Raw genomic sequence first — 26,436 nt, forward strand, 5'->3', positions numbered from 1 at the left:
ATAACAATATTCTGAAGAATATACTGAAGAGCCCTTTTCCACACAGTATCACACAGCGTGGCTGAGGTTGGAAGGGACCTCTGGAGGTCATCTGGTCTGACATCCCTGCTCAAACGGGGCCACCTAGGGCCTGTTGCCCAGGACCACGTCTAGATGGCTTTGGAAGATCTCCAGCAGCTCTCTGGGCAACCTCTGCCAGTGCCCCATTACCCTCACAGTAAAAAAGTGTTTCCTGATGTTCAGGAGGAACATCTCATGTTTCAGTTTGTGCCCACTGCCTCTGGTCCTGTCGCTGGGCACCACTGAAAAGCGCCTGGCTCTGCCTTCTTTGCACTCTGTCTTCAGGTTTTTATATACATCGATACGGTCCCCCCTGAGCCTCCTCTAGGCTGAACAGTCCCAGCTCTCTCAGTCTTTCCTCATAGGAGAAATGCTCCAGTCCCTTCAACATCTTTGTGGCCCTGCATTGGACTCTTTCCAGTAGCTCTATCTCTCTCTTGTACTGGGGAGCCCAGAAGGGGGCACAGCACACCAGCAGTAGCCTCACTGGTGCTGAATGGAGGGGAAGGATCACCTCCCTCAACCTGCTGGCAACACTCCTCCTAATGCAGCCCAGGATACCATTAGCCTTCTTTGCTGCAAGGGCACACTGCTGGCTCATGTTCAACTTGGTGTCCATCTGGACTCTCAGGTCCTTTTCTGCAAAACTGATCTCCAATTGGGTGGTTCCGACCATGTACTGGTGCCTGTGGTTGTTCCTCCCCAGGTACAGAACTTTGCACTTTCCCTTGCTCAACTTCATGAGGTTCCTCTCAGCCCATTTCTGCAGCCCATCGACCTGTCAGCACAACCCTCTGGTATATCAGCCACTCCTCCCGGTTTCATGTCATCTGCAAACTTGCTGAAGGTACGCTCTGCCCCATTGTACAGATCATTAATGAAGATGTTGCACAGGATCAGACCCAGTATTGACCCCTGGGATACACCACTAGTTACTGGCCTTCAACTAGACTTTGCGGCACTGATCACCACCCTCTGGGCCTGGCCATTCACCTCACTGTCTGCACATCCAGCCCGTACATCAACAGCTTCTCTATGAAGATGTTATGGGAGAGTGTCAAAAGCCTTACTGAAGTCTAGGTAGGCAATAACCACTGCTCTCTCCCTGACTCTGCCAAGCCATTTCATCATAAAGTTTAACAAGTTGGTCAAGCATGATTTCCCCTTGGTGAATCCGTACTGACTACTCCTGATGCTCTTCTTGTCATTCACGTGCCTGGAAATTATTATCAAGCTTAACCATTTAACAAGCTTATTACTTTATTTCAGTAATTTTACAAATGATATTCCTAATGTTAAGGTATTCATTTTAGGAAAAAGACACCAAATTAATAGTGGAACTTAACAATTGCTGGTACTATTGCATTATTTATCGTTCACCAATGTTTTTAAGTCTTGTCAGGGAAAAGAAATTATGAAAGAAGAAGCTGAAATGGCACTCCAGTACTAAATAAGATCTCCTAACCCTGGATTACTAAAACCAGTGTGTTAGTTTTGTTAGCTCTACCAGTTGCCTGACAAACACAGTTGTTCAATCCTGAGGAACAAGGATTTTCAAAATAATTTGAGGGATCTCAAAGAAAACTGGATGCATATCTGCCTAAGAATCCTTTTAATCCTCTTCAAAATTATGATTTGGCATAATTATGAGTATTTGCAATAGAAGGAAAGTTGCTTTAAAGGACTACAGGCTTTCACTTCTGAGTGAACTCAAAGGAGCCTTATACATAGGCTTCCATAAAGGTCAATTTTCTCTCATGTTCAATATGCATGAGATAAGCTGAAAGGTAATAAAGAAGGCACATAGACAAAACGCCTTCCATCCAGCGGAACCCCTTTGTTGTGGTGGTTTGATCTTTTCTTCCCATTATTACACAATGCCATTCCTAACAGAAATTATTGTGTAATCTCTGCCATAAGTATTCAAAAGTAACAGTTGTGCTGCCTGAAACTAAGCTAAAAAAAACATATTCTGTTTTGAATAATCCAACCAATACCTTAGAAAACTTGCAGGTGGTTTGTACTTGTACAACTATACTGGAATTGATATTCCTGCTGAGAATCTTTGTTAATGAAAGGAATTTCACACGTTTAACTACACCAGTACAAAAATACTGACTTCAGTTTGCCTGTAAATGACGTGTGTCAACATGCCCTAAGATACAGTCCAGTTAAGAGAAAAATATTACTGCTGGATTATGATAAGCACTCCTTCTAACAGTTGTAAGGCGTGAGACTGGTTTAAACTTCAGGCTGCAGTACTAGCAAAAACAATGCTGCTAAAACAATGATCCCTACCCACGCACTTGTGCCTCACATGACTTCAGGTTTTTTTTCCCCATCAGAAGAGTTCTCAGACAGATGTATTACATGATCACAGACAATACCCGCATTTCTGATAGCACCATGAAAGCAGAAAATTAAACTAGTCTTCTTTTACCAGAGGCCCAGCAAGGAGAGGAGGCAGCAGCACGCCGCAGGCAGGGGACACAGAACGTGAAGACAAAAACAACGGTGAGATCGCCCTTTCTGGCAACATTCCCGCTAAGCTTACCTCATCTCACAGGGCGACTACACCCATGAAATACCACTGGAGTTCAGGAAAGCGCAGAATTCAGGATCTACCTACTGAAAAATCCCAGTGCCAAAAAGAACACTCGTATCCTAGGAACCGCAGTGCCTCTTACCAAATCCTGGCAAGTTGCTGCTTGTATTTTACCATGGAAGTATTTACGGTGCTCTTTTGCTGGGTAAGAACGTTTGAAACCCTGTCCGCAGACCCCATGCACCCCTGCGCACTCCCGCAGCCCGTCCTTATTTTGTAGCACTCAAGTACTACGGACGCCACGGCCCTGCAAGCCGGGGGAGCAGCCGTGAACAACCGTAGCCCAGCACACCACGAGTTCACAAAACCCACCCGGCCCCAGGGGACGCAGTACAGAAGTGGCACCAGGGCACAGCACACATTTGATTGACACCTGAAGCTTTATTAGGAGGCGGGAGAAGGCTCCCTCCCGCTGCCTGCCATGAGCTAATCCGCCGGACACCCGCGACCGCAGCCGCTGGCGCCGAAAGGGCCGCGCCACGAGGATCCACGCACCCCCCCGGGGCAGCACTCAGTAACGCCATCCCCCCCCCGGCAGAGCCTAGAAACTGCTGGAACCGCCCGGCCCCGGCCGCGGCTGGCCAATCACCGCGCCCCTGCGCCTCACGCCCGCCCCTCGGCAACGCGCCCCAGCCCCCCGCTCCCGCTCGGACCGGCGCTGCGCGCGCCCCCGCCCCGCCCCGCCCCGCCCCCCCGCTCTCCCAACCGTCACCCCCTTACGTAAGGCTCCCCTGCAGCTTCCGGGGATTGGTGGGAGGGCGAGCGTCTGAGTCACGCGGCGGCTCGGCGGGCGTGGCGGCGCGGCACGCTATTGGCTGGCCCGGAAACGCCAATAGGAGTCGAGCTGTTGGATTCAAACCGAGGGGGGCGCGGAAGCGGGCGGTTAGTCTGCGGGGTTGTCCGTGAGGGGAGCCGGCCCGGTCGTTACTGCTGCCCCTGCCGTCGCCGCCTCCCGCCATGGCCCACAAGCAAATCTACTATTCTGACAAGTACTTCGACGAGCAGTACGAGTACCGGTACGAGGCTGTGGGAGAGCGCGGGGGGGCCGGCTGAAGGGATTGGGAAGGGGCTCCTGCTGACCCTTTCGGAGGGGGGCGGCTTGGGCAGGCGCTCCTCCCGGGGCTAGTGCGATGCGCTCGGGGAGTAAGCTCCGCCGGTGGCGGCAGTGAGCGTGACTCTGGCTTCCGTGGGGCCAGAGGGGCTTAAAGCCTGCGGGGAGGGGCTGGGCCTTCCACCTTCATGGTGGGTTTTTTCGTAGCTTTCCACCAGCTGGGGGCGGGGGGGGGGCGGTAGTTGGAGTGCTGCTCTCGGCTGGACCTTCCAGGGCGACTGTTCGGTGAGCGGGCAACGCAAGCCCCAGCCAGAGGGCGCTGAAGGAAGCGGTGGAGGTGGGGGGCAAAGCCCGCCGCGCCTCCCCAGCGAAGCGGCTGTGGCGGAGCTGGGGTCGGGGAGCGCTCGGCCCCCGCTGACTGAGACCGGGGGTGGCGACCGCCGCGCAGTGCGTGGGGGTGGCCAGCGTCTCCCGCCCCGCTGGTGGCGCTAGCGCTAACTCCGCGGGGCGGCGGCGGCGCCTCTCCCTGGGGAGGAGGGCTTGGGCCGTGCGGGCTGCCTCGGGCCCTGCCGCCTCACCCGCGTAGGTGCTGAATCGGGGAACTCAAAGCCTTGTGTTCAGGATGCTCTACACGGCGAAGAGTAACGTCTCGTGCTGTCTCAGTTCGAGCTCCGAGCGTGGATGAAGCATGCGTTTCGATTAAGCCATCGGCTTTGAAGACAGTTCGTAAGGCTGCGTCAAAACATGGTAGTAATAAACGTAGCTCATAAAGCTTTCGAGGCAGTGCTCTCTCTGCTGGTTTTGAAAGCTATGCTTATAGCACCAGTCAGTTCTGGATTATAATTGATACTGTTGAAGTTCAGTCCTCTAGGCTGACTTGAAAGCTTTACTACAAATCAGGCTTTTTTTTCCTCTGTGTAGAGGTCTAAGTGTCCCTCATACCAGCTGACTCTTACGATCTCAAAAACAAGATTGAATGCTTTGCTTTCTATTAAGTGATAAAGGTACTTGCAAATGTGGAGAGCAGGCTGTATGTTTTTCCTCAGCTGACAGATCAGGCTCTTAAGCCATGTTAGCGTTCTATCTTTCTAAACCAGTACTGTAGTCTCTGTGGAAAATACATTGTTGGTTACAAAATGCAAAATACCAACAAGAGTGACTTCATCAATCATTCTAAACGTCCAAAGTCCTTATTTTTCAAATTGCTGATATGACGGCCAATTGCCAGGAACACATACTTCTATACAAGTAGCATGGTTAGAGCATGCAGGGGAAGTAATGTCTTCTAGGAAGTAGGTTGACTGTTTCAATATACAGTTGCATTACAGAGTAATGTTTAGTAAACAAAGTGAAGGTAAAACTGGCTTCTGCGACGGATGCTTCATAATCAAACTAGTGGTATTGGTCAGTACCCTAGGCTTCTTTATAGGGAATGCTGCTATTCATAACTGAACTTGTTTACTGTCTTTCAGTGTAGATCTGTGCAAGTTTTCTAGCATGCACAGGCATTAGTGTATGTAGTGTGTGTTTAATTAAACCTCTACAGACATGTGATGCTGCCAAGAGAACTTTCAAAACAAGTGCCAAAATCCCATCTGATGTCTGAAGAGGAGTGGAGACGACTTGGTGTTCAGCAAAGTCTTGGCTGGGTTCACTATATGATCCATGAGCCAGGTAAGTGTATCTTAACAGAATTAGATGAACAAGAGAGTCAAAAATATTAACTGCCTGGTGCTCAGCTGAAGTGTGTACTGCATAATTGCTCCTGCTGTGGAACCCAGCTGGAATTCACTACTGAATGTTGAGTCCTCTTTATCTCCTTGCTATTTTAGCCAATTGGCAACAAAGGCAACATAACAGCCTTTATTTTAAACCTTCACATCTTGCTCCCAGAACTGCAAAATGCTAGCCTTGTCCTAGGTATGTGTGGTCTATCAGTGGACAAAACATGCCAGACTGGAAACTGTTCCTACCTGTGCCTATAGAAACTGGCTTCTTGTGAGCTCTTGAATAATGTTAGTATCTCAGTGACTGAACCAAACTTTATGTAGCAGATCTTTAAATCATAAAGCTGACACTTTTTGTACAAAAACTTAATAGATGCTCATGTAGACAAGGTCCTGTATTAATGCTCTGAAAAGTCTACAGCAGTTTTTCACTCTAGTTATACAGCCTACTAAAAGCAGCACTTAAAACCAGTCTTTCATTTAATGGGGTGTGAAGCCCTAAAACTCCAACTAGGATGTACTGAAAACAGCTGTTCAAGGTAAGTTACCATTGACAACCCTGACTAAAAAGTAACTGGTGATAGATGGATTGCAGCAGTGTGGAGTTCCAAGTTTCTGAAGAACCAGGTGAAGAAATTAGCGTAACCTTCCACCATTTCCCTTACCTGGGCACCTTGAATACTTCAGGCTTTTTTGGAGGAGTTTACAGTTAACTCAGATCAATAATAATAATGTAAGCTGGCTGTACTAACTAGGGTGGATTTTGTTGATGCTTGACACCATGTACCTAACAAGGACAGCATCAGCAGTTTGTTAGTCTAAGTTACAGTAACAAAGCTCATCAAATAGCCCAATGTAGAGAGACAGAGTTAGTACCAATGCTAACTAAAAATACTCTGTTTTTCCAGTACTTCCTTCCTGTAAGTGTCTTAAGTTTATGATACTGGCAACATTTGGTATAAAACTTTCAAAAGCACCTGTTTTGACTGTTGTAAGGTTACTGCAAAGCTGGTCTGTAAATACTACACATAGGGCCGTGTTTGTGGACTTGACTTCTTAATCTGCTTATTGTTTGACAGCAAGCTTCAACTATTGTTCCAGTCTTCTCAAATGGAAGAAATCCCAGCAATCAAGACTTAGCTGACAGACTTTGTTCAATTTTATTTCCACAGAACCGCATATTCTTCTCTTCAGAAGACCTCTTCCAAAGGATGAGCAGAAATGAACCATTGTCTATAAACTTTCTCCTAAATCTTCTGGAACTATGTATATGAGTGTATATATGTTGGTAGTATTCAGTGAATACTTTAAAATGTACAAAACATACATCCATACCTGTGCATGAGCTGTATTATTCACAGCAACAAAGCTCAGTCAAATGCAATTCCAAGTAGGCTGCTATGGTGTTCAAAGAGTGATGAAGTTATCTTCTTTACTGTTAATGTAAGTGCCTATCTGACTTTTCAGTGAATTTTGTTTATTACAGATTACGTATTGCATGTTCTGACTAGATGATCACTTGTTACCTGTGTTCAATAACTTTTGCACTCAGCTTTTCTGAAGTGTAGCATGTCCAAATCCAGTGGCTCACCTGTTTGCTTAGTAGAAGGTATAAAGAAATAAACTATTTTTAATGTTTTATAAAACCTAAATGTCTAGAGTTCTAATTCACCAGACAAAACAAATATTAATTGTCTTAACATGTTAAGAGTACCTACTTAAGAAAAAAAAATTAACTTAGTGAGCCTATTTCATTTCTCTGCAAGAATTATTTTGTCCTACAGGCCAATGTTTCTAACCCTGATTTGAATTGGGAACTGCAGGCAATCTGAAAAGCAAGCCGGCAGTGATAGGTAATTCTCAGACTGGCGTCTGGCATGCTCAAATTATGGGGCTCTGTAGTTGATATAGGTTATAATGGTATTAATTATTCTGCAATGACTACTTGTCATCCTATTTCTTACGAGGTGCCTGGTGATAGGACGCAAGGGAATGGCTTAATGCTGCGTCAGGGTTATTCACCGAGGGTGGTCGAGCACTGGAACAAGCTCCCTGGGGAAGCGGTCATGGCAGCAAGCCTGTCGGTGTTAAGGAAGTGTTTGGACAACGCTCTTGGAGATATGGTTTAACTTTGAGGTTGCCCTGTGTGGGGTCAGGAGTTGGACTTGATCTTTGTGTGTCGCTTCCAACTCAGGATATTCAATGATGACTTGGTATAAACTTGTCTTAAGGTGTTAGTAGTACTTAGTATTTCATAGAGATGTTTTTGTGCTTGTTTGATTTACTTTGGTAGTACCAGTTTATCTTTCTGCTGCAAACTTTATTAGTCTGGGGTTTTAGCCTGCACTTCTCATCTTGCATCCTGTTTTTTCTGGGAAGCTAGCTTAGAATCATAGAATAGTTTGGGTTGGGAGGGACTTCTAAAGGTCATCTAGTCCAACCCCCCTGCCGTGGGCAGGGACATCTTCAACTAGATCAGGTTGCTCAGAGCCCCGTCCAGCCTGACCTTGAATGTTTCCAGGGATGGGGCATCCACCACCTCTCTGGGCAACCTGTCCCAGTGCCTCACCACCCTCAGCGTAAAAAATTTCTTCCTTATATCTAGCCTAAATCTAGCCTAAATCTACCCCCCTTTAGTTTAAAGCCGTTCCCCCTTGTCCTGTCCCAACAGGCCCTGCTAAAAAGTTTGCCACCATCTTTTTTAGAAGCCCCTAATAAAACAGCTTGTACTCTGTCTTTGTGTAGGCAGTAGTGGTTTAGAAGAGTTGTCGAAGTAAACTGAGCACTTTTCATCTGACAAAAGCAGCTGCTGGTTGTAGGACAGTGTGAACTCAATTTCCTCACCATATAAAAGGTCGGGCCAATACAGTGAAACTCTGATCAGCCCTTTCTTAGGGAGTTGTGTGCCAGCAAAGGTGAGCTGCTGGGTGGACTTGATCTGACAAGTTCAGAGGCAATAAACTGCATCAGAATGATCACTGTGGTGTCTTGGGACCCTGTACTAGTAGCCATACAATCAGATTTTTTTAAAAGGTGCTTCAGTACATTTGGTGTTTGGTTAACTGTATAGTAGTACTGGTGGTTGTGTCCGGCTCATCTCAAATGCAAGCTAGTGTTACATCTGTGTGGGATTTGGGAGGCCAACAAAAACAGGAACATCTGCATGTAGCTTAACTGATAAAGTACGTGCTCTCCCTGTGTAATGTGTGCTTGTGATTAAGGTTGTTATGGTGATGGATAGAGGTAAGTAACCTGCCAAATTTGGTGAGGAAAATAACCCTTGTGGTCTTTCCTCTAAAGTTGCTCGAGCTGTCTGTCTCGGTGGCGGTCAAATGGTCTGTAATAGGCTCTCAGTGCTGAAGCGTAAGACTTTACAGTCTTACCCTTAGAGCGGGGCTCTCCAAGGGCCACGCAGACGCCTTAATTAGAAGAACCATCGGCAAGAATCTTGAGCTGTGCTTAAGCCCTGCTCTTCCTCAGGGCTTTGGCACCAGCGCCCTGGGCGTTGTCTCTTGATGTCCCGCTGCCATTGGCGGTCCTGAAAAGGCCGCCTGCTGATCTGTCGCCTGTAAGTGCCTACCTTTGTGCCCTCCTGTCCCTTCTCTTGGGGGACGGGTATCCGCTGCACACGACGGTAGGACGGCTCAGACGGGATCGATCCCCAGATGCTGTCTGTACCTGTGCCCTCAACTACTCGGCCGGGGCCGCTCTTGGCCCATGCGGTGGCATAGCTCGCCGGTTTCTCCAACGCGCAGCCGCAGTTTATGTGACCGCGCTGCAAACGTTGGCTGTTCTCTCAGAAAATCGTCCCGGGCTCCGGCGGCGGGCGGCTCTCCGGCCGCTGCGGCTGCCTCGCCCCGCCTGGGCCGCGGGGGCGGGACCGACCCGCCACCGCCCCTCTCCCTCGGCGGCGACGTCATCGCGGCGCGCCGCTGCGCCGAGCGCGGGGTGGCAGGGCCGCGGGCTGAGCTGTGGGCGGCGGGGCGGGGGCCGCGGCTCGCCCACGCCATGTCCGCGGAGAGGCGGCCGGGCTCGGGCCGAGGCGGCGAGGTAAGGGCGGCGGCAGCGCCTCGCAGTCCCCCGCTCCCTCCCCAACTTCGCCGGGCCTGTTACGTGACGGGGGAGCGGAGCCGCCTTCAGCGAGCCGCCTCCTCCGCCCGGCGCGGGAGCCGCGGGCGGCCTGCCTCGGCCCGCAGCGCCCCCGGGGCCCGCGGCGAGCTGCCTTTCCCTCATCCGGCGGCCGGGCTGGCGGAAGCCGGGGTCTGCCCGCGCAGGGGCGGCTGCGGGCGGCCGCGCCGGGCCGAGCGCTCCGCCTGTCCGCGGGCCTCCGCCGGGGCGGGGCGAGCGATTCGCACCGCGCCTTGGATCGGCCTTCGGTTCAGGCTAGGGGAGAAGGGTCCTTCTGGAAAGGCAAAACCGGGGGGAGGGGTAGCTCAGGCTGATGCACAGCGAGTCGCTTCCCACCACTTGGGAGGGAGAACCTCCAGTGAGCTTAAGCACGGGAACCGCTTCTTGCTCAGAGTGGAGAGTCCGCTGCCAGGACGGGTAGACGTTCCAGTCGCTTTAAAGACGGGTGCACAAGTTCTAGCCAGTAACAGCGGCGTTGCGTTGCACGTGGACTTATTCCCTGGTCAGGCTCGGGGGTCTTTAACGTGAGAGGTTAGCCTGCAATCACAGCTGCTTCCTGTGATGCACTCCGTGTTTAGTGAATAAGGTATTCTCAATAATTGCTCAATTATGCTTTGCTGTAGTTACCTCCCAAGCTTATGTTTTTCATATATATTAGTGTACTTAACTGTGCAAAGTTCACCTTTTGTTTGTCACTGTTACAGTGGACGTTCATTATATATTTGGATCTGCCTGGTAAATTCAGAAACGGAGGAGTTTTGCAGTTATTTGTAATTTACTTTAGGCCATCAGAGCTTTTTAAATGTTTATGATACAAATGACTGCTGAGACACCATAGGGTGCAGGGAGTCCAGTTTATATGCTCAAGCATTGAAATCACCGTTCAAATATTTTTACAAGCCTTGTGTGTTATTTTGTCATTGAAATCGGCTTTGACAAGTGAAAAAATTCCAGTTTTCATGTAGTGCGTCAGTTACTCCAAAACACACAATGAGGTGTAGGGATGGCTTGTGGCGTGTATTAGAGTGAGTAAAGCAGTGTAATGCTGTAATGGCAATAAATACTTTGAGTCTCATTTCAATGTCCTTCCATATATGCATATCCAGTTTTAAGTCAATGATAATTCAGAACAAATGGAAAATTCGTCTTAATAGATTTGTGTTGTGCCAGGAATGAGAAGGCTCTATCACTAAGTATTGATTTCAGGCAGACTACCTTGAATACAGATGTACACAAAGCCATTATTGTTACATACTTTCAGAGTTTGATTTTACAGTAGTGCTAATATATGTTATGAGCTTTAGCTTACATTGTTCAAATCTAAAGTAAGAATTCTTATAATAGCGTTTACTGCATCTTGTGTTAAGCAAGCCTCTGTCCTTTCCGTAGCTGGCCTTTGTGAGTATTTCCTGATAAATGCGGGTATTGAAGGAAATAACTTCCCAGAGCAATCACGTTTCTCTTAAATTCCTTGGTTTTGTTTCTCCCTCTTCCTCCATTTCCTTTTGGTGAGCTTTATTGTTTTGTTGTAAGAGAGCAAACTAACACTTTCCTATGACAGTTGAGCTCACAAGGATGAGTTCTTTTCACTTATAACATTAATCTCCAAATATATGTAGCCAAAAAACGTTTTGTTTCTCAGGGCATCAAGTTGTCAGCAGAGGTCAAACCATTTGTTCCAAAACATGCGGCGGTAACTGTGGCATGGTCAGAACCCTCAGAAGCATGTGTCTTTCCTAGGTACTTAACTACATGCTACCCATTTGTTCAGGAACCATCTTTGGATAAGTATGTATATTTTCTGAATCTTATTTCTTGGGGGATTTTAACCTTCCGGTTTCAGACATTGAATACTCTTACGAAGTCAAAGCTCTGATACATTAATACTCTAACTGTAGAAACACTTGTGCATTGTCTTCGTGATTTAAGTTTTTGCATTTATGTTCTTTGGGCATATATCTGGTACCTTGTCTCTTGCTCCCAAGGGCCTGTATTGTTACAGAGCATTAAGGAGGATTTGTTGGTCCGTAATGATTGACTGGCTCATTTGTGCTTTGGAAGGAGCTGAATCCAGTCCTTGGGTGAAAGAATGGTTGTGTTATGACAAGGCTGGGGTAAATATAGTCATATAAAAGGAAGAGGAAGACCCTCCGAGAAGGTTTCTCATGCTGTAAAACATTTAAATAATGTATAGGGCTCCTCTGGGATCTCCTCTCCACAACCCGTGCATCCCCAGAAGGGCAGTTTTGATAAGAATGCTACAGGTTTCTAAAAGTTTTTTTCCAGTAAGGCCTGAAAAAAAAAGCATTCGTGGTAGTCTTATAGAAGTATTGTTAACCCTAGAGCAAACTAGAAAAAAGCCTACATAGTAGGATAGGAAATAATCGAGTCTTGTAAGAATCTTGTGACGTTACATAGTTCTATAGTTGCTTCTCAGAACTCTAAGCATTGGATTGATTTTGCAATTACTGTGAAGTTATTGGTGCGTCCTAACAAGTTCAGTTAGAGCCTTAGCGAACACATTCATTGTAGGCCTTCATTTTATCCTACAGGAAATCTCAGTATTTTCAACCCATTTTGATTTGTAATAGAAATTTAACACTGAGGTGAGTATGGCCTGACCTATGCATTAGAAAAATCACAGCATTAACATTAAATCAATTAGCATTAAAAAAAAACCCCAGCAGACAGGAGCAATATTCTGATGAATGTTTTGCCTTGTTGGGACTGAGCCATAGTTATTTCTTTGGCTCTCATTTGTTGCTTTTCTTCTCTGTGGGTAAAGCATGATTGTAAGAGTTGTTTTGACTACAGTCTATCAGAATTGCAACAGGCAGTAAGAAATGTGTTATCTGAATTCTCTTGTTCTGATGGAAAAGTTTCTCTGTTTTTCATTATCTACCCAAGATTCAGAGGTTGGCCACTTCATGGTGACCAGCTTTAAAGACTAAATGCAACTTTCTTAAGCTGAGAAATTTCCTTTCTCCCTAATCAAATTTGGATCTCGGCGTATAGTTTCTGTACAAAGTGTAGGAGGAAATTGGAAGGGAACTTTGAGTGTACATTTGAAGGAAAAAGGCATGCCCCAGACATGTTGTGTTTTCATAAACTGTGATGGTTAAATGAAGGTCAGTTAATTATTGTCTTACAATTCTATATTGTATTTCATACACGTCTTATACCCCGTAAGATGCTATACTCCTACTTTGTTATTATGGCATTTTAAGACAGGTTTTGCTCTTTAATGTTTGTATTTTTGCAGACAAGTATGTAATGCATGTCATGTAGTTATACAGTGCTTTTGGTTTGTTTCACAAAAAAAAGCCTACCAAAAATAAGTACGAAGAATCTTGATAACCTTAAACAGAAATGAGGACTATAACTGCAAAACAGACTAGCCTTGAAACTTGGACACAGATAACAGCAGTGTTTTAAAATATTTGCTAAACTGCATGGTTTCCCAAAACAAAATTAATTATTTTTAAAGCAGTGTATAGCAGTGACTAAATACTTAATTGAAGTAACATGGAATAGTTTTCTTTTGAAATATAGCTTTCTTGTTAAACAAATTCTTCAGCCAAGGAATGATATGTTTATCTAGGCAACAAGTATATGCTGAAGATTTGCCCCGGGATGACTTCTCATCTCTTTCTCAATGTCCATCACATAGTGTTCTGGGAGATCCTGCCTTCTGTGAATACTCCAGCTGCTCTTACTCACCTGATGTTGTTTCAAATGTATATCCAGTAGCTGGCTCACAATATCATTCTAACAACTCAACACACTGTAATGGTTCAGGAATAGTCAGTGAATCTGCTGAGCAAACGTATCCAATCAGACAAGAAAGTAAGAATCTTTCAAAGGTGAGCAAATACATGTTTTTTTAAAATTAAAATTAAATTCTCATTTTAAATCAATCTTTCTAAATGTTTGGTTCATTTTTTAAAGTGAATAATCACTCTCTGTTCTTGTAGTAATAATGAATGGCATTTAAAAAGGATGGTAGTAATGTGCCCAACTTCAGATTTCAGAAAAGTTCACGGAATTCTACAGTTCACATTAATAGTTTTTCAAGCAGTATTTTTGGAACATGAGGGGAATTTAATTCTTCTTCCTCAGAAAGCAGCATCTGAAACAAGGGGGGAAAAAAAAAAGACAAGATCATTCATTTGTGAACTATGCTTTCCTATGTTCACTAGGCTTGGGGGGAGGGGGGAAGGGCTTTTTTTGAGCCCAGTGACAGCTCCCATGAACCTGAGTTGAGAGAGACTGGGTGGCTGTAATCAGCTATGTGGATGGCAAGTGATGAGACCACATCTGTTGTTGAAGGATTTCCAAGACCTCCTACAAGTAGAAAACAATCCACAAAAGAGTAGGAGGTTGTGTTGTTGTGGAGAGGGAAGAAAGGTTCATGTTAGAAATGTTCTCTTTCAATCAAAAGTAAAACAGATGTTCAGTAAACGTCTTCTGTCATTTTTGTGTGTGTGTCTGTTTGGGGTAAGTTTCCTGAAACTTGGATAATATTTTCAAACAAAAAATAGACAAACTCCTCAAAATATAAAAATCAGGAAAAAAATCAAATGTATTATTAAACCCTTTCCCTCTGTGGTTAGACATTGTCTCTCTTGGATTTGTAAGGCTGTTGCTGTTTCCAGCAGGTTCAAGTAATCGGTTCTCCAGTCACATCCTTCTGGTGGACCTTACTCCCTAGGCAGAGACCTGGTAACTTCACTGTGGTCAAGCCTGTGTAGAGGAAGTTGTAAGATTAGGTCCCAAGCATGCATTACTAGACATAAGAGACAAAGGCTAGAGACCTAAAATGAGTAGTTTTCTTGCTGAGAGAAAAATTAAACACTGACGCTGTCTGGGGAGATTATTAGTTCAGCGTTAGCACAGGTGATGTAATATGAAGAAACTTAGTTTAGCTTCCAGGAGGAGTTCTGTGATCTTTATTGGGCTGTGTACTGTTTGACAGTCTTTTTGTCATTGTTCCCTGTCATTTATTTTTTTGTGAGCTTGAAGAGAAATGACTGATCTTTGCAGCTTTGTGTTAATTTGATCAGATCTCTTGAAGCTTTAACAATTTAGCTTTGGAGGTCAGGAAGTGCCTTGTACTACCACCCAAGAAAATAATGTTGCTGCCAGATGTACTTTGAATTTAGTCCAGCATCCTGTAATCAGAAAGAGTTAAGCCACTCGTCCAGGCTGATATAGTATACTTTGCATAGATGCAAGCCTAGTGCTTGTTCCTTGCCTGCTGTACTGATTCCTGAGCCCAGCGCTGCCAAACTATGTTTCTTGCGAGAATTGCAAGGCTTTCAGTACTTTACAGTATAGGTGAATGTGTTTCCTTTACTGGGATCATATAGGTGTACCTTTTCTAATTACTTTCTCTCTGTTTCAAGTGTTTTGGATGTTGTGACATCAGTCTTGCCTAGTTTTGCCCATAATACGTAGTTTGGTCAAAAAATTGGGATGCTTTTAAAATTTTAGCCCTGTTCTAGAAGAAACTCAGTTTTAGAAAATCAGACTGGACGATTTAAGACCAAACCATTGGAAATGCTCTGATTAATGAGATCTTAAAAGTACGGTTGTCTAGAAACATATGGAATAATCCCTCTTACTTGGGCTATAATATGTGCTAAAAATAGCACAGTTGACGAGGTAGTTAAAATTAAATAACAAATCTCTAACTGGCTGTTCCTGGTTTTATTGGTTATTTGTGGTTATGGTATACTAACTATTTATGTTGTATTAACTTGATGGTCAAGCTCCAGATGCAGAGGTAGTTAACTGTAACTCAAGGCAAACTTGATGACTTTACAAAGTTCAAGTAAAATCAACTAAATATGTCACAAATGCTTGCAGCAGAGGAGATCAAAAGAGGGTGAGAAAAAATTAGACAAGAAAAGGCATGATGGAGATGACTCTTCTGTCAGAATTGTGAACAGGACTTCATTCCAGACCTCCGCATGCAGCAGAGATTCCGTGAAGCCAGGTACCAATGTGTTGTTTGGTTAGAAATACATCGAATAGACATAAAATGGTTGACTGTGCTATAGCCTCCAGTTTGTGACCATGTTTCTAAATCCAGAATAATTAAGGAACAGGATTTCTTTCCTGTGTGACTTTTTGACAAGGAATGATGACTTAATGTCTTTTTGCTGATCAAACAAATTCATGTAAACTGATACGGAAAATTTCCTAGGCAAGCATCTGAATTTACAGTCGCTTGTTGAGTCAGTGTTGTGTATACACATTGGTTATAATTGCTAGGTTGTTTTTTTAATATGAGCTATGTGTAGCAGTAGTTCTTGTGACGATTACTGTTATGTCAGCTAATGTACTATAAAACATACCTAGAAATGATCACAAGCAAGTTTAATTATTTAGACTTTACATGCTTTATTCAGACAGGTTCAATAAAACTACAAACAAGAAGTCAACTCAAACTCCAAAACCAGAGTCTCTTCCTGTACCCACATTTGAAGCTACCATTCTGGATTTCCACAAGTCACAGGGTTTGGGAAGCAGTGAGATATTGAATGTACAGCATAAAAGTGGACCAGTATGTTCAGCGGAAAGTAACATTACGTGCCTTAGTCAACCACAGGTGTCTCTTTTGTTGAACACAGAGGTTAGCTGACGCTTTCATGTTGCAGAACTCATAAAAATAAAACTTGTGTAAAGTTCAAGCATTTCTAAATGCAAGTATTTTGCATTTAGTATGGTAGTTTAAGACCTGTTTAAGTACCTTGCAAGCAAGGAGTTTCATAGCTAGAGGTTTTACGGTTCTTTTTGTAGACGGTGGTGTCAGTGCTTGCTGTCTCCTCTTTTACCTTTTCTCACTATTCTTTCCTTGCCTGTGCTGCCAGTAGATAGGGGAAGGCCAAGTACTGTTAGAATTTAGATTGGTACTGCTATGGTCTAGACTTCTAGCTTGCCTATACAGAGCACATATGTTCCTGAGGTGTCTCACCAGCTTCTTGTTTTCTCTCGCACCTGGAAATAATAGGTAAGCAGTCACTTATCCAATAGTTTTAACAGGTTAAAAAACAAAAGTCTGGAATATTGTACTTAATTGCTTTGTGCTAAAGGATAAAAATAAGAAACTGAATTCCAGAAGGAGGAAAAAATATTGTTAAGATGTAAGCATTTAACGTTATTCTTCTTGATTTTTTTGGTTCCCTCTTTGTTAGTAAATCCAATACTGACACATTCAACAGTATGTCACATATATTGAATCAGAGTTTTCAACAGTGATTAAAGATTAATAAGTTTGAAGGATCCAAACAGCATAATATTTCCAGTGCCTGTCAGTGGAAAACTGACTGTGGGGGGAAAAAAAAGACCTTTCTGCTGTCACTTGAGTTTCTTTTTTCATTGCTTGTTTGAGTTTGATGATGGACTTTGTTTTTAATGTACTTGGAACATTAAAATTTTTTCTTGTTCATTCTTAGAATCATTGTTTGGATGCTTTTGTAAAATGTAAGAAGGCATCATCTTGCTTGTACAGCAGTGGAGAGGCATCTGCTTATATTTTGTAATGCTATAGAGTCGAAATGATGGTTCCACTAAGAAAAGCAACAAAAAAAGTCAGGCTACAAAATTCCCCACACATTTATCTGTGCACAGGTTGAGGATTTTTTAATTTATGGGGTTTTTTATGTTTAGTTCTGTTTAGGTCAGTGATTTTATTCCTATTTTTATGATACTTGACTGTCTATTTTACAGGAAGATACTTCTGCGGAAGGCAAAGCTTCATCAAAAAATTTAGATGAAACAGTAGCCAGCTTAATTCCCTCTTCATTTGATGGTAGAGGTAAGTGCTTCAGACAAATTATTTCCCTGTATTGTAACTGCTTGCATCTCATAAATTTGGGACACTAAAGTGTTCTTAGGAGCTGTTGATGTGTAAAGTAAAAAAGGAATTAAACAGCAAGCTCATTACAAGAGGAAAAAACCAAACAAATAAAGCTGTATCAGTTTCTTTCAAATGAGATGACCACTTATAGCTCATTCTTGCTTATAGATTTTGTCAGCAGATCAAAACTGGGATTATCTTTCTTCTCTGTTGTTTCATTGATGCTCAAGGGCAAATATTGCTGTAGTTGCCTCCCATGTTGTTTAAGAGGAGAGAAAGTAATGCATATTCATTATTGGAAGTCTGTTGAGTCATTTTCAGATTTTTTCCAAGAATAAATGAGAAGTAAATATTGGATCATTCTTGATAAGCAGATTTGTTTTAAATAGCTGGCAGTCTAGAGTCTAGTATCTACCTAAAAATTCTGTGGCATATGTTATTTCTGTCAAGTCTGTTAAACAAAGAAGGATAGCTGTGGAGAACTGTGATGCTGAAATATTCCCTTTTTTGTTTTGTTTACCTATTGTCTGGCTGTGGGGATGCAGAACTTTTTTTTTTTTTAAATTGCCACAAACTATCAAGTGGCTACTTTCAAGTAAGTAAGTATTTAAATTTAATTGAAATACTTAAATCCAGAATTGTGTGAAAAAAGCTTCTGTTCAGCAGGACTCTGTCTTGGAGGTGTCACATGCATTATGCATTGGATTGTCTAAGTGCCTCTCACTGGATTTCTGTGTATATACAGAATGCACCAGTCTGGACAGTTTGGCCCTTATCTTCCCACTGACTTCAGTAAGGATTCAGAAAGGGCAGGTTAATCTGCTGAAGTGCCTTGGAGGGCCCTCTAAAGATAAAGTTATTCCAGAAACTTCAGAGTCATCTGACAATGTTTTTTCCCCAAACACTAGCCTTGGTTCCTATCCCACAGAATAAAGTAGCAGTTTGTGGTGGGTTGACCTCGACTGGTGGCCAGACTCCCACCCAGCTGCTCTCTCACTTTCCCTCCTCAGCAGGACAGGAGGAGAAAATACGAAAAAAAGGTTGTGGGTCAAGATAAGGACAGGGAGATTGCTCACCAGTTGCCCATCACGGGCAAAGCACTCAACTTGGTGAAGATTAATTTGTTGCCAATTAAAAATAGGGTAGGATGATGCGAAACAAAGACAAAACTAAAAACACTTTTCCCCTACCCTCTCTTCTTTCCAGGCTCATCTTCACTCCTTCGTTCCCAACTCTTCTACCTCCTCCCTGCCCCGAGCGGCACAGGGGGATGGGGGTTGCGGTCAGTTCATAACAGCTCCTCTTTGCCACTCCTTCTTCTGCAGGGCAGTGGGGGGATAGCCTGCTCCACCATGGTCTTCTCCAGGCGCTGCAGGGGGATCTCTGCTCCAGTGGCCGGAGCACCTTCTCCCCCTCCTTCTTCACTGACCTTGGTGTTTGCAGGATTGTTTCTCTCACATTTTTTTTTTAACACCTCCCTTTCACAACTCCTGCACAGCGTATTTTACCCTTTCTTAAATATGTTGTCACAGAGGCACCACCAGCGTCGCTGATGGGCTCAACTGTGTCTGGTGGTGGGTCTGTTTTGGAGCTGGCTGGGGCTGGCAGTGTCTGTCTTCTCACAGAGGCCACCCCTGCAGCCTCCCCCTGCTACCAAAACCTTGCCATGTAAACCCATTATGCTCTTTAATTGGTCAGTGAAAGTTTTTCTCATTCTTAAAGAAAAATTTGGATTTGGTTCTGTATTTGCTGTGTGTTAGGAATAGTTACAAAATTAATTAAGTGTGAGTTCTTTCAAAACATCGATACCTCTGAGTGGTAGTGGGTGAAATTCTTGTACACTGAGGCACATTAGGAAGTCTTTCAGCTGGTATATATGTGTAAAACTGGAAGTTTTTAGAAAGTAGATAGTACTGATGTGGCCTTGTATGTGAAAGCTGTATGACTGAGTGGGATAAATATTAAAGGAATGTTGTACATAAATGTAGAAGTTCATTATTTTAAAGAAAAACAGCTTAGAAAAATAGCATGGAATTATTTGTATGTGGTTAGTACGACACACTATTTCCAATTATAATTTAATTGGGCTAAATGTATGTATATAGTGCTGGACAATATATGCAGTAGTGACAATCCTAGAAAGTTTTCTGGATAAATGAAATGTGTGAGTGTCTTATTTCAGTCCTTCCTCAGAAGGAATATGGCGCTCTGCTATTTGCTAGTCCTTGATTAATTTATTACTGATCCTGTTTCTTTTGAATATTTGAATAATATTTTTGAGACATCTTTGTATATTACTTTTTTCCCCGACGGCATTTCCTGAATCACCTGCAGATGGCTCTGCTCAGCCACATGTGTCTTGGGCCATGGTACTTTCACAGCCCCCAAAGAAAATTGTGTCATCACCAGCATCTGAAGGTCTTTCCAGAGGCAAAGGGAAGCAGGATAGTGAAGCAAAGGTACTTGAGAATTCTCTTCTCCAAACTAATTTCTGTCGCTGTGTGATTGTGCCTCTTGATGTGAGACATTCCCATTTTTTTCCTAGGCTCTGTACAGTGTCCACTTCTAATGTAGCTTTTAAGAAGTAATATAAAGTTACCTTGTCCTTATTAGAATTTTTATTCTCCTGTAGTGGAAAAGAATAACAAGATATGAAAAGACAGTGCTACTCCAGCAACACAAACTTCCAAAATAGCTGATCTGAATACATTACTTTTAGGCTGGACTTTTTTCAAATTCCTGACCCTCAGAATGAGATGTGAAACATGGAACTCTTGCCTTATTTGGGTGGATATTTCCTATTGAAATCTCAGTAGTCCCGATACGTTCTGATAACCGTGCAATGTGCTTCAAATGAAGAGTTTTTGCAGTAGCTCTGAATTTCTAAGAGATCTTGAATTTTCCTTGTCCACTTAATGTCCTAACCTGGATTGATTAAGATACCTTTTAGTTGTGTAAGTGTGGTCACTTGCATTTATTTTGGTAGGTGGTATTGAAATAAATCAATTTCTAATGGTCACGCCTCATGATTTTTTTCAGCAGTCAGAAACAAAAAATGATGCTAGTGAAACTGAGCCTGAAGAAGGGTCAGAAAAGAAGAAAAAAAAGAAGAAAAAGAAGAAAAAACCAAAAACACCCACTGATGTGGAGAAACCTCAAAATGAATCTACTGCAGTACAGGAACCACCAAGGATTGAGGTACAGTAAAGAGGTTTTTGTTGTTCTTTTAAGTGTTATGAGTGTATTGGAGGACCAGATGTTAACACAGCTTTGTACAAATTTAAGTTCAAATCACATTTGTAGAGGATATTGCTTCAGGTCCATTTCAGCTGAGATGTTTGTCAGAAGTTACTGGTAGGCAACAGTTGTGCCTTTTGACTTACCACGAATTCAGTGAGCACAGAGTAGTGCAGAAGAGACTTAGGAGCAAATTTGGAATGATGCACCTGAGGGTCTGGATGTTAACAGATAACAATAAAAGTCAAATTTCCTAAATGAAAAATATTCTGCAGTAACTGTTGCAGAAAGCAAAGTGCAAAGGGATGGGGAATATACTGGGTACCATAGTGTGCCACAATTTTAAAGAATGTGGTACTGGTATTACAGTTCTACCCATCTCACATCTGGAAGCAATCTATGGAACACAGTTGTCACTGCTTACATTCCTGATTGCTAATTCCAGATTTTTTTCAAATTCACGTAGCTGTAATATGCATATTAGTGTTTTGATACTTTTATGTACCAGTATCATGAAGGCTTTAGACTTTCCTACAATAGAGGATTGTTGTATGGTCCGTGGTTTGACAGTGCTTCATTGAAAGCCCAATATCGTACAGCACTATGTGTTGATTTATGTGTTTGATCTAGTGTACATGATGTTCAGCCTGTGAAATGACAGCATAAAGAAGCCTTCCTGGCTGGCTTCTGTTCTGTACATTCTGACATGGAACATGGAGCAGAACTGTGGCTACATGTTCTTTTCATTGTGTGGTTCATTGTCCTGGAACAGCACAAGAAATGACTGTTTACAGACCTCTTTATTTGAGAATTATGGGTAGAATCAAAGATCTGCAGGGTCTTTCCCTCATGAGAACATCCCCATTTTTACTATATGCTACCATACAATGTCTGACCTGTGAATGACTTACCATCTAAACAGGAAGAGAATGGCCTGAGTCGTGGAAAACAGTAGGAAGGTAATGGGACTATTGAAAACAGAAATGGAAAAAAAAGGCACAGAATCCTGGAACAGGACATACGCATTGCACTGAAATCCGTGATGTGGATGCAGCATCTGTTGTGGCAGTTGGGGGCAGCTTTTAGACCCTCCTGGTTTGCTGGGAATGCTTGTGTGCTCATCAGTTTGAAAAATGGCTGAGGCACTTGTATGATGCTCTTGAAATAGAAGAGCATGAAAGGATCATACACACAGAACTTCTGGGCACCCAGAAGATTTAAGAAGGTTCTGCTATGTGCAGCAGCTCACCGGAGCAATATATTGGATCGCTTACTAGTTTTATAAAAGTCACTCATTTATAGACACTGTTAATGAGCGTAAATGGATGCATTTGGGGAAGAGTAATGCTGTTTTTCCATACACGGTGATAGGCCCTGAGCTAGGTATTTTCCCCAAGGGGAAAAAAATTGAAGCTGCTATTGATAATCAGGTCGGTGCTGGTAGTACTGGACAAACATGCGAACAGTGCTGGGAATTATTAGGAAAATAGAAAAGAAAATGGATTATGACAATACATAAATCCAGGACATGTCCAATCTAAATATAGCATGGATTTTGTTTTCTTGTGTTTCCTCCACTCCTTAAAAAAATATACATACTTGGACTAAAAAAGATAGACAAAAGGCTCCAAAAATAATCAAAGGTATGAAGCAATTTCTGTGGGAGGCAAGACTGAATAAACTAGGACTTCTCAGTCAGTAAAATAGATGGCTAAGAGGGAATCGGAAGCAACAAGGAAATAAAAAGGAAATTATTTGATCTTTCTTCTAATTTTGTTTGCTGTCCTCTGGTTCTTACAGGTGATGAGTTAAGAGCAAATACAAGGAGGTGTAGTGTCACGCTGAGTGCCAGATTTTAATTATTCATTTTGCTATAGGATGTTGCAAATGCCAGAAATTTATTTGAATTCAACAAGTGATTGGACAGACTGAAATAAAAATTTATTCTAGTGAGGGCTATTTAAATGCGAAGGTACTATCTCTGGTTCAAGACATCCCTAAGCTGGAAGAGTGTGTTTGTGAAAGATTTTTCCCTTTCTTGCAGTTGTCTTTGGACATACTTCCAAGCTTCTTTAAAAATAGTTCATTGCGTGAGGTGTGTCTGTCCTTACGCTTAGAGCTTCCTAGCTTGGGCTGTTTAAATGAAGTCTTTCGGGCTGCAGAAGAAGTGTTGGTGTGTTCAGTAGTATTGTATCACAGCTAAAAAGGCCTCTCAGAAAGTGGGAGGAGAGCAACTGAATGAAAACCAAGCTGGTGGATGAGGATCATTATGATTGAGGTAGTGGATATAAGGTGACCAGTGTAGAGCAAGCTCCAGTCTGCACTTAGTTAATACGGAGTCTGGATAATATATCCTCTGCTAACAAAATTTACTCTTGTGCCTAAGCCTACATAATCACTTGAGTGATTTATCTGTTTATTTCCATACTGTAGTCAAGAGTTATTACCCTCTTGCTTGCCCTTTTTTGTTCTTCACCACTCACATGTTTAAGGCAGAATTGCACAGCTGGAGACTGTACTGGAAGAAGAGGGAAGTTGTTTGCAAGGCTGTTAAGTGATCTGAAAAACACTCCTTTAGGAGCCATTTACCTCTAATTATTTGTATCAGCTGACAGCAATAACAAGCTGCTGTTGGAAGCATTTCTCTTGTAAGTTCTTTCAGCCCTGAATTAGCGGCTGCATAGACCACTTAACTATTGTAGTGCTGATTATAGTTGGTGGCATTGCACTTGGCTTCTGAATTTTTGTACAGTGAAACAGAATACGACGAATGTTTGATAAGCAGTGAGAAAATCATTTGAATATAGGAAAACTCAGTTTTGAGAATATGGACTTGAAAGTTCTTATAAAATCATCTTCTGATTTATTTGTTTAGGATTCTGAGGAGTTTCCTGATCTGGCAGCTGCTTCTGATAGGAGAAACAGATTAGGATCTCAGAAATCATCATTTACTCCTGCTGTCAGAAAGCAGTCTGAAGTAAGTAATCTTATGACATTATGTGAATGTTAAGAAAATAAGCAGGAAAAGACCGCAAGTTTTAAATAAGACTAAAGGTGAAATTCTTTTGACTAAATGTAGGTGCTTATGATGTGAGGCTCTGCCCATGGCGATCCCCTTAGGTACTCTGTGGACAGCGAAGAGCTACTCACTGTATTCAGCAGATTCATATCATTCCAAAGGAGATACCTTTTTGGTCTCTGAACTGCTGCCTAAACTCTGGGCTACTAATTCCAATATAGACACCTCTGTTGTGGACACTCAAAGTTAGTTGAGATGAATTCTGTTCATGTAGTTTATTTTCCTACAGGTAGTGTTCTGGTTTAATTTTGCATTTCATAAAAATAATACTAAGACTCTTTCAATTTCTGCCTTTGCTGTTTGTTCATATAATCAAATTTCAAGGGCATCTGAACAGTGTAACATTTCATTCTCAAGCTGTGCAACGGTAAGAATTTGAGTCTAACATCAATTGTAAATCCAAGCTATTTTTTTTAACATGAGTGAAATGAATCCCAAGGATTAATTTGGAAATTCATCCAATATGGGAATGAAGCCCAGACATAAATCACAAGGATTGGAAATACGATTGCTCTTGCAAAGCAAATAATATAAATAATAAAGGTGAAATTCCAGGTTTCTGTTTCTTTGGAACTAGTTTTGCTGCTAGAAATTTTTGTCCTTTGTTTTGTTTCACTGTGAATATTAGTGGTTTAAAAAAACAAAAAAACCAAAACCAAACAAAAAACCCCATACAAACCAAAAAGCCCAAAACCCGTGTTTGCTTTGAGGCAGTAAATTGCATTGACAGGGAGGAATGAGCAGCAAAAGCCACAGTAATTCCTTAAACCAGATTTGTTATAAAGAAAGTGCTGTACAGACTTGCACCTCATATGAGAGAAACCTTTTAGCTTTGTAGATGTAAGTGGGATATAACCTCTCAAAAGTTATGTAAGTTGTAGAGACGTGATCATTAAGCCACTCATACTCCTCTGTAACAAATATTTGAAGATGAAGCTGCCTTGCTGTTTTTTTCTTCCAAATCTGAAAAAAAGAAGGAAATCATGAGCCTGATTAAGTAGTATGGCAGCAAATAAATGATCGCACTTTTAGAAGGCCACAATAAGGTCTTACAGAGCCTTCTCTTCTCCAGGCTGAACCACCCCAACTCTCTCTGCCTTTTATCATAGGAGAGGTGTTCCAGCCCTCTGACCATTTTTGTGGGCCTCCTCTGGACCCGCTCCAACAGGTCCATGTCTTTGCTGTGCTGGGGACCTCAGAGCTGGACGCAGTACTCCAGGTGGGGTCTCACCAGAGTGGAGTAGAGGGGGAGAATCCCCTCCCTCAACCTGCTGGCCACACTTCTTTTTACACAGCCCAAGATAGAATTGGCTTTCTGGGCTGTGAGCGCACATTGCCAGCTCATGTCCAGTTTTTCATCCACCAGTATCCCCAAGTCCTTCCCTGCAGGGCTGCTCTCAATCCCTTCATCCCCCAGCCTGTGTTGATACTGCAGATTGCCCCAACCCAGGTCCAGAACTTTGCACTTGGCCTTGTTGAAATTCATGAGGTTCACACAAGCCCACTCCTCAAGCTTGTCAAGGTTGCTCTGGATGGCATCCCTTCGCTGAAGCATATCAACTGTACTACTCAGTTTGGTGTCATTCACAAACTTGCTGAGGGTGCACTCAGTCCTACCACCTGTGTTCCATTTGAATTTAATATCGTATTCACTTTACCCTTTTCCATGTGTCTTTAAATATTTTCTCTTCCTCCTTGTCACCTTTGTCTCTAAATTTTAAAGATCCATCTCCCTGAAGAGCCTTGGGATAGTCGGTCTCCCACACTGGATGGAACTCCCAAGGTGGATGGACTGTCAGGGAAGCAAGCTTCATCTTCTACATTAGAAAGAAAGAAAATGCAGGTAAAAATTCATGTTTGAAAGTAAGTTTACAACTCAAAATGACAAACAAAATTGGCATATTTAAGTATAAGACTAAGTCCAAGCTCATCTGCAATTGTATTCATACTTTGTCATTCGTACTTTGAGATAAGTAACAAGATCCTTGTGATTAGCAGCGCTCAATGGTAGTAATTACTAGCCCCCAGTTTGTGATACAGTGTTTAAGGAAAAATACTAGCTTTTCATTAATGTCTGCGAGTTTCAGATATCAGGAATTTTTCTTTCACCTGTCTTATTTGATCATGGCATAAATCCAGTTCAAACTGATTGTCTTAAGGAGCTGGGAACCTCTTAAAAATGGTTCTGCTAGATTAAGACAAAGAGGCAAGGAGATCCACTTAGCTTGGGGCAAGGAGAAGAAATACAGAGCAACAGTGAGGTCAGTAAGTAGTTCCATGTTGGTGAGTAGATTCTGGCATAGCTCTGATGCAAGATGAGATCCCAGGCTCAGAAGCAGCAGGTCACATTCCTTAACCCTGTTGTAACAGAAGCTATGATGAATTGGTCCTCCAGGATAAGACTTCTAAAAGCACAAAATAATTTCCTTAGCATGTTTTGCCATCATAGTTTGCCCTTCTGTAGTCTTTGCTAGACTATTGATTTGTAATATTTTTATATTCTGAATCATTAAATGTGGTGTCAAGTGTGGGACACCGCTTTTGCCTTCTCTTCAAAGCAGACAGAAAGATTACTGCTTGTGAGGAGATGGTGCTTAAAGATGATGACCTCTCTTTTTAATAAGGCATTGAAGATAATGATAAATGTGCATTGCAATCACATACCCTGGAAGATTCACAGAGTAG

The 26,436-nt window shown here is 42.8% G+C and overlaps 2 protein-coding genes across 9 annotated transcripts in view; both read left to right on the forward strand.

The window, feature by feature from the left end:
• Positions 1–3,524: 3,524 nt before the first annotated feature.
• On the forward strand, positions 3,525–7,087 carry CKS2 (CDC28 protein kinase regulatory subunit 2). Its single transcript, XM_076362084.1, has 3 exons — positions 3,525–3,681; positions 5,263–5,390; positions 6,616–7,087. Exons 1-3 carry the CDS (start codon positions 3,623–3,625, stop codon positions 6,666–6,668), a joined length of 240 nt encoding a protein of 79 aa, XP_076218199.1. The 5' UTR covers positions 3,525–3,622; the 3' UTR covers positions 6,669–7,087.
• Positions 7,088–9,405: 2,318 nt separating this feature from the next.
• The window catches only part of SECISBP2 (SECIS binding protein 2), a 28,905-nt gene continuing 11,874 nt past the window's right edge, over positions 9,406–26,436 (forward strand). The window contains exons 1-10 of one of the 8 annotated variants that reach the window (XM_076361556.1): positions 9,406–9,493; positions 11,214–11,359; positions 13,173–13,434; positions 15,440–15,569; positions 15,985–16,208; positions 17,306–17,393; positions 19,770–19,894; positions 20,475–20,633; positions 23,548–23,649; positions 25,475–25,594. In XM_076361556.1, coding sequence (XP_076217671.1) covers positions 9,452–9,493; positions 11,214–11,359; positions 13,173–13,434; positions 15,440–15,569; positions 15,985–16,208; positions 17,306–17,393; positions 19,770–19,894; positions 20,475–20,633; positions 23,548–23,649; positions 25,475–25,594 — 1,398 coding nt within the window. In that variant the 5' untranslated portion in view covers positions 9,406–9,451. The remainder of the gene's footprint in view (positions 9,494–11,213; positions 11,360–13,172; positions 13,435–15,439; positions 15,570–15,984; positions 16,209–17,305; positions 17,394–19,769; positions 19,895–20,474; positions 20,634–23,547; positions 23,650–25,474; positions 25,595–26,436) is intronic. The other 7 variants (XM_076361558.1, XM_076361560.1, XM_076361557.1 and 4 more) reach the window with 7 other exon arrangements.

The sequence above is a fragment of the Aptenodytes patagonicus genome, chromosome Z (genome assembly GCF_965638725.1).
Source record: "Aptenodytes patagonicus chromosome Z, bAptPat1.pri.cur, whole genome shotgun sequence".
Taxonomy (NCBI): domain Eukaryota; kingdom Metazoa; phylum Chordata; class Aves; order Sphenisciformes; family Spheniscidae; genus Aptenodytes; species Aptenodytes patagonicus.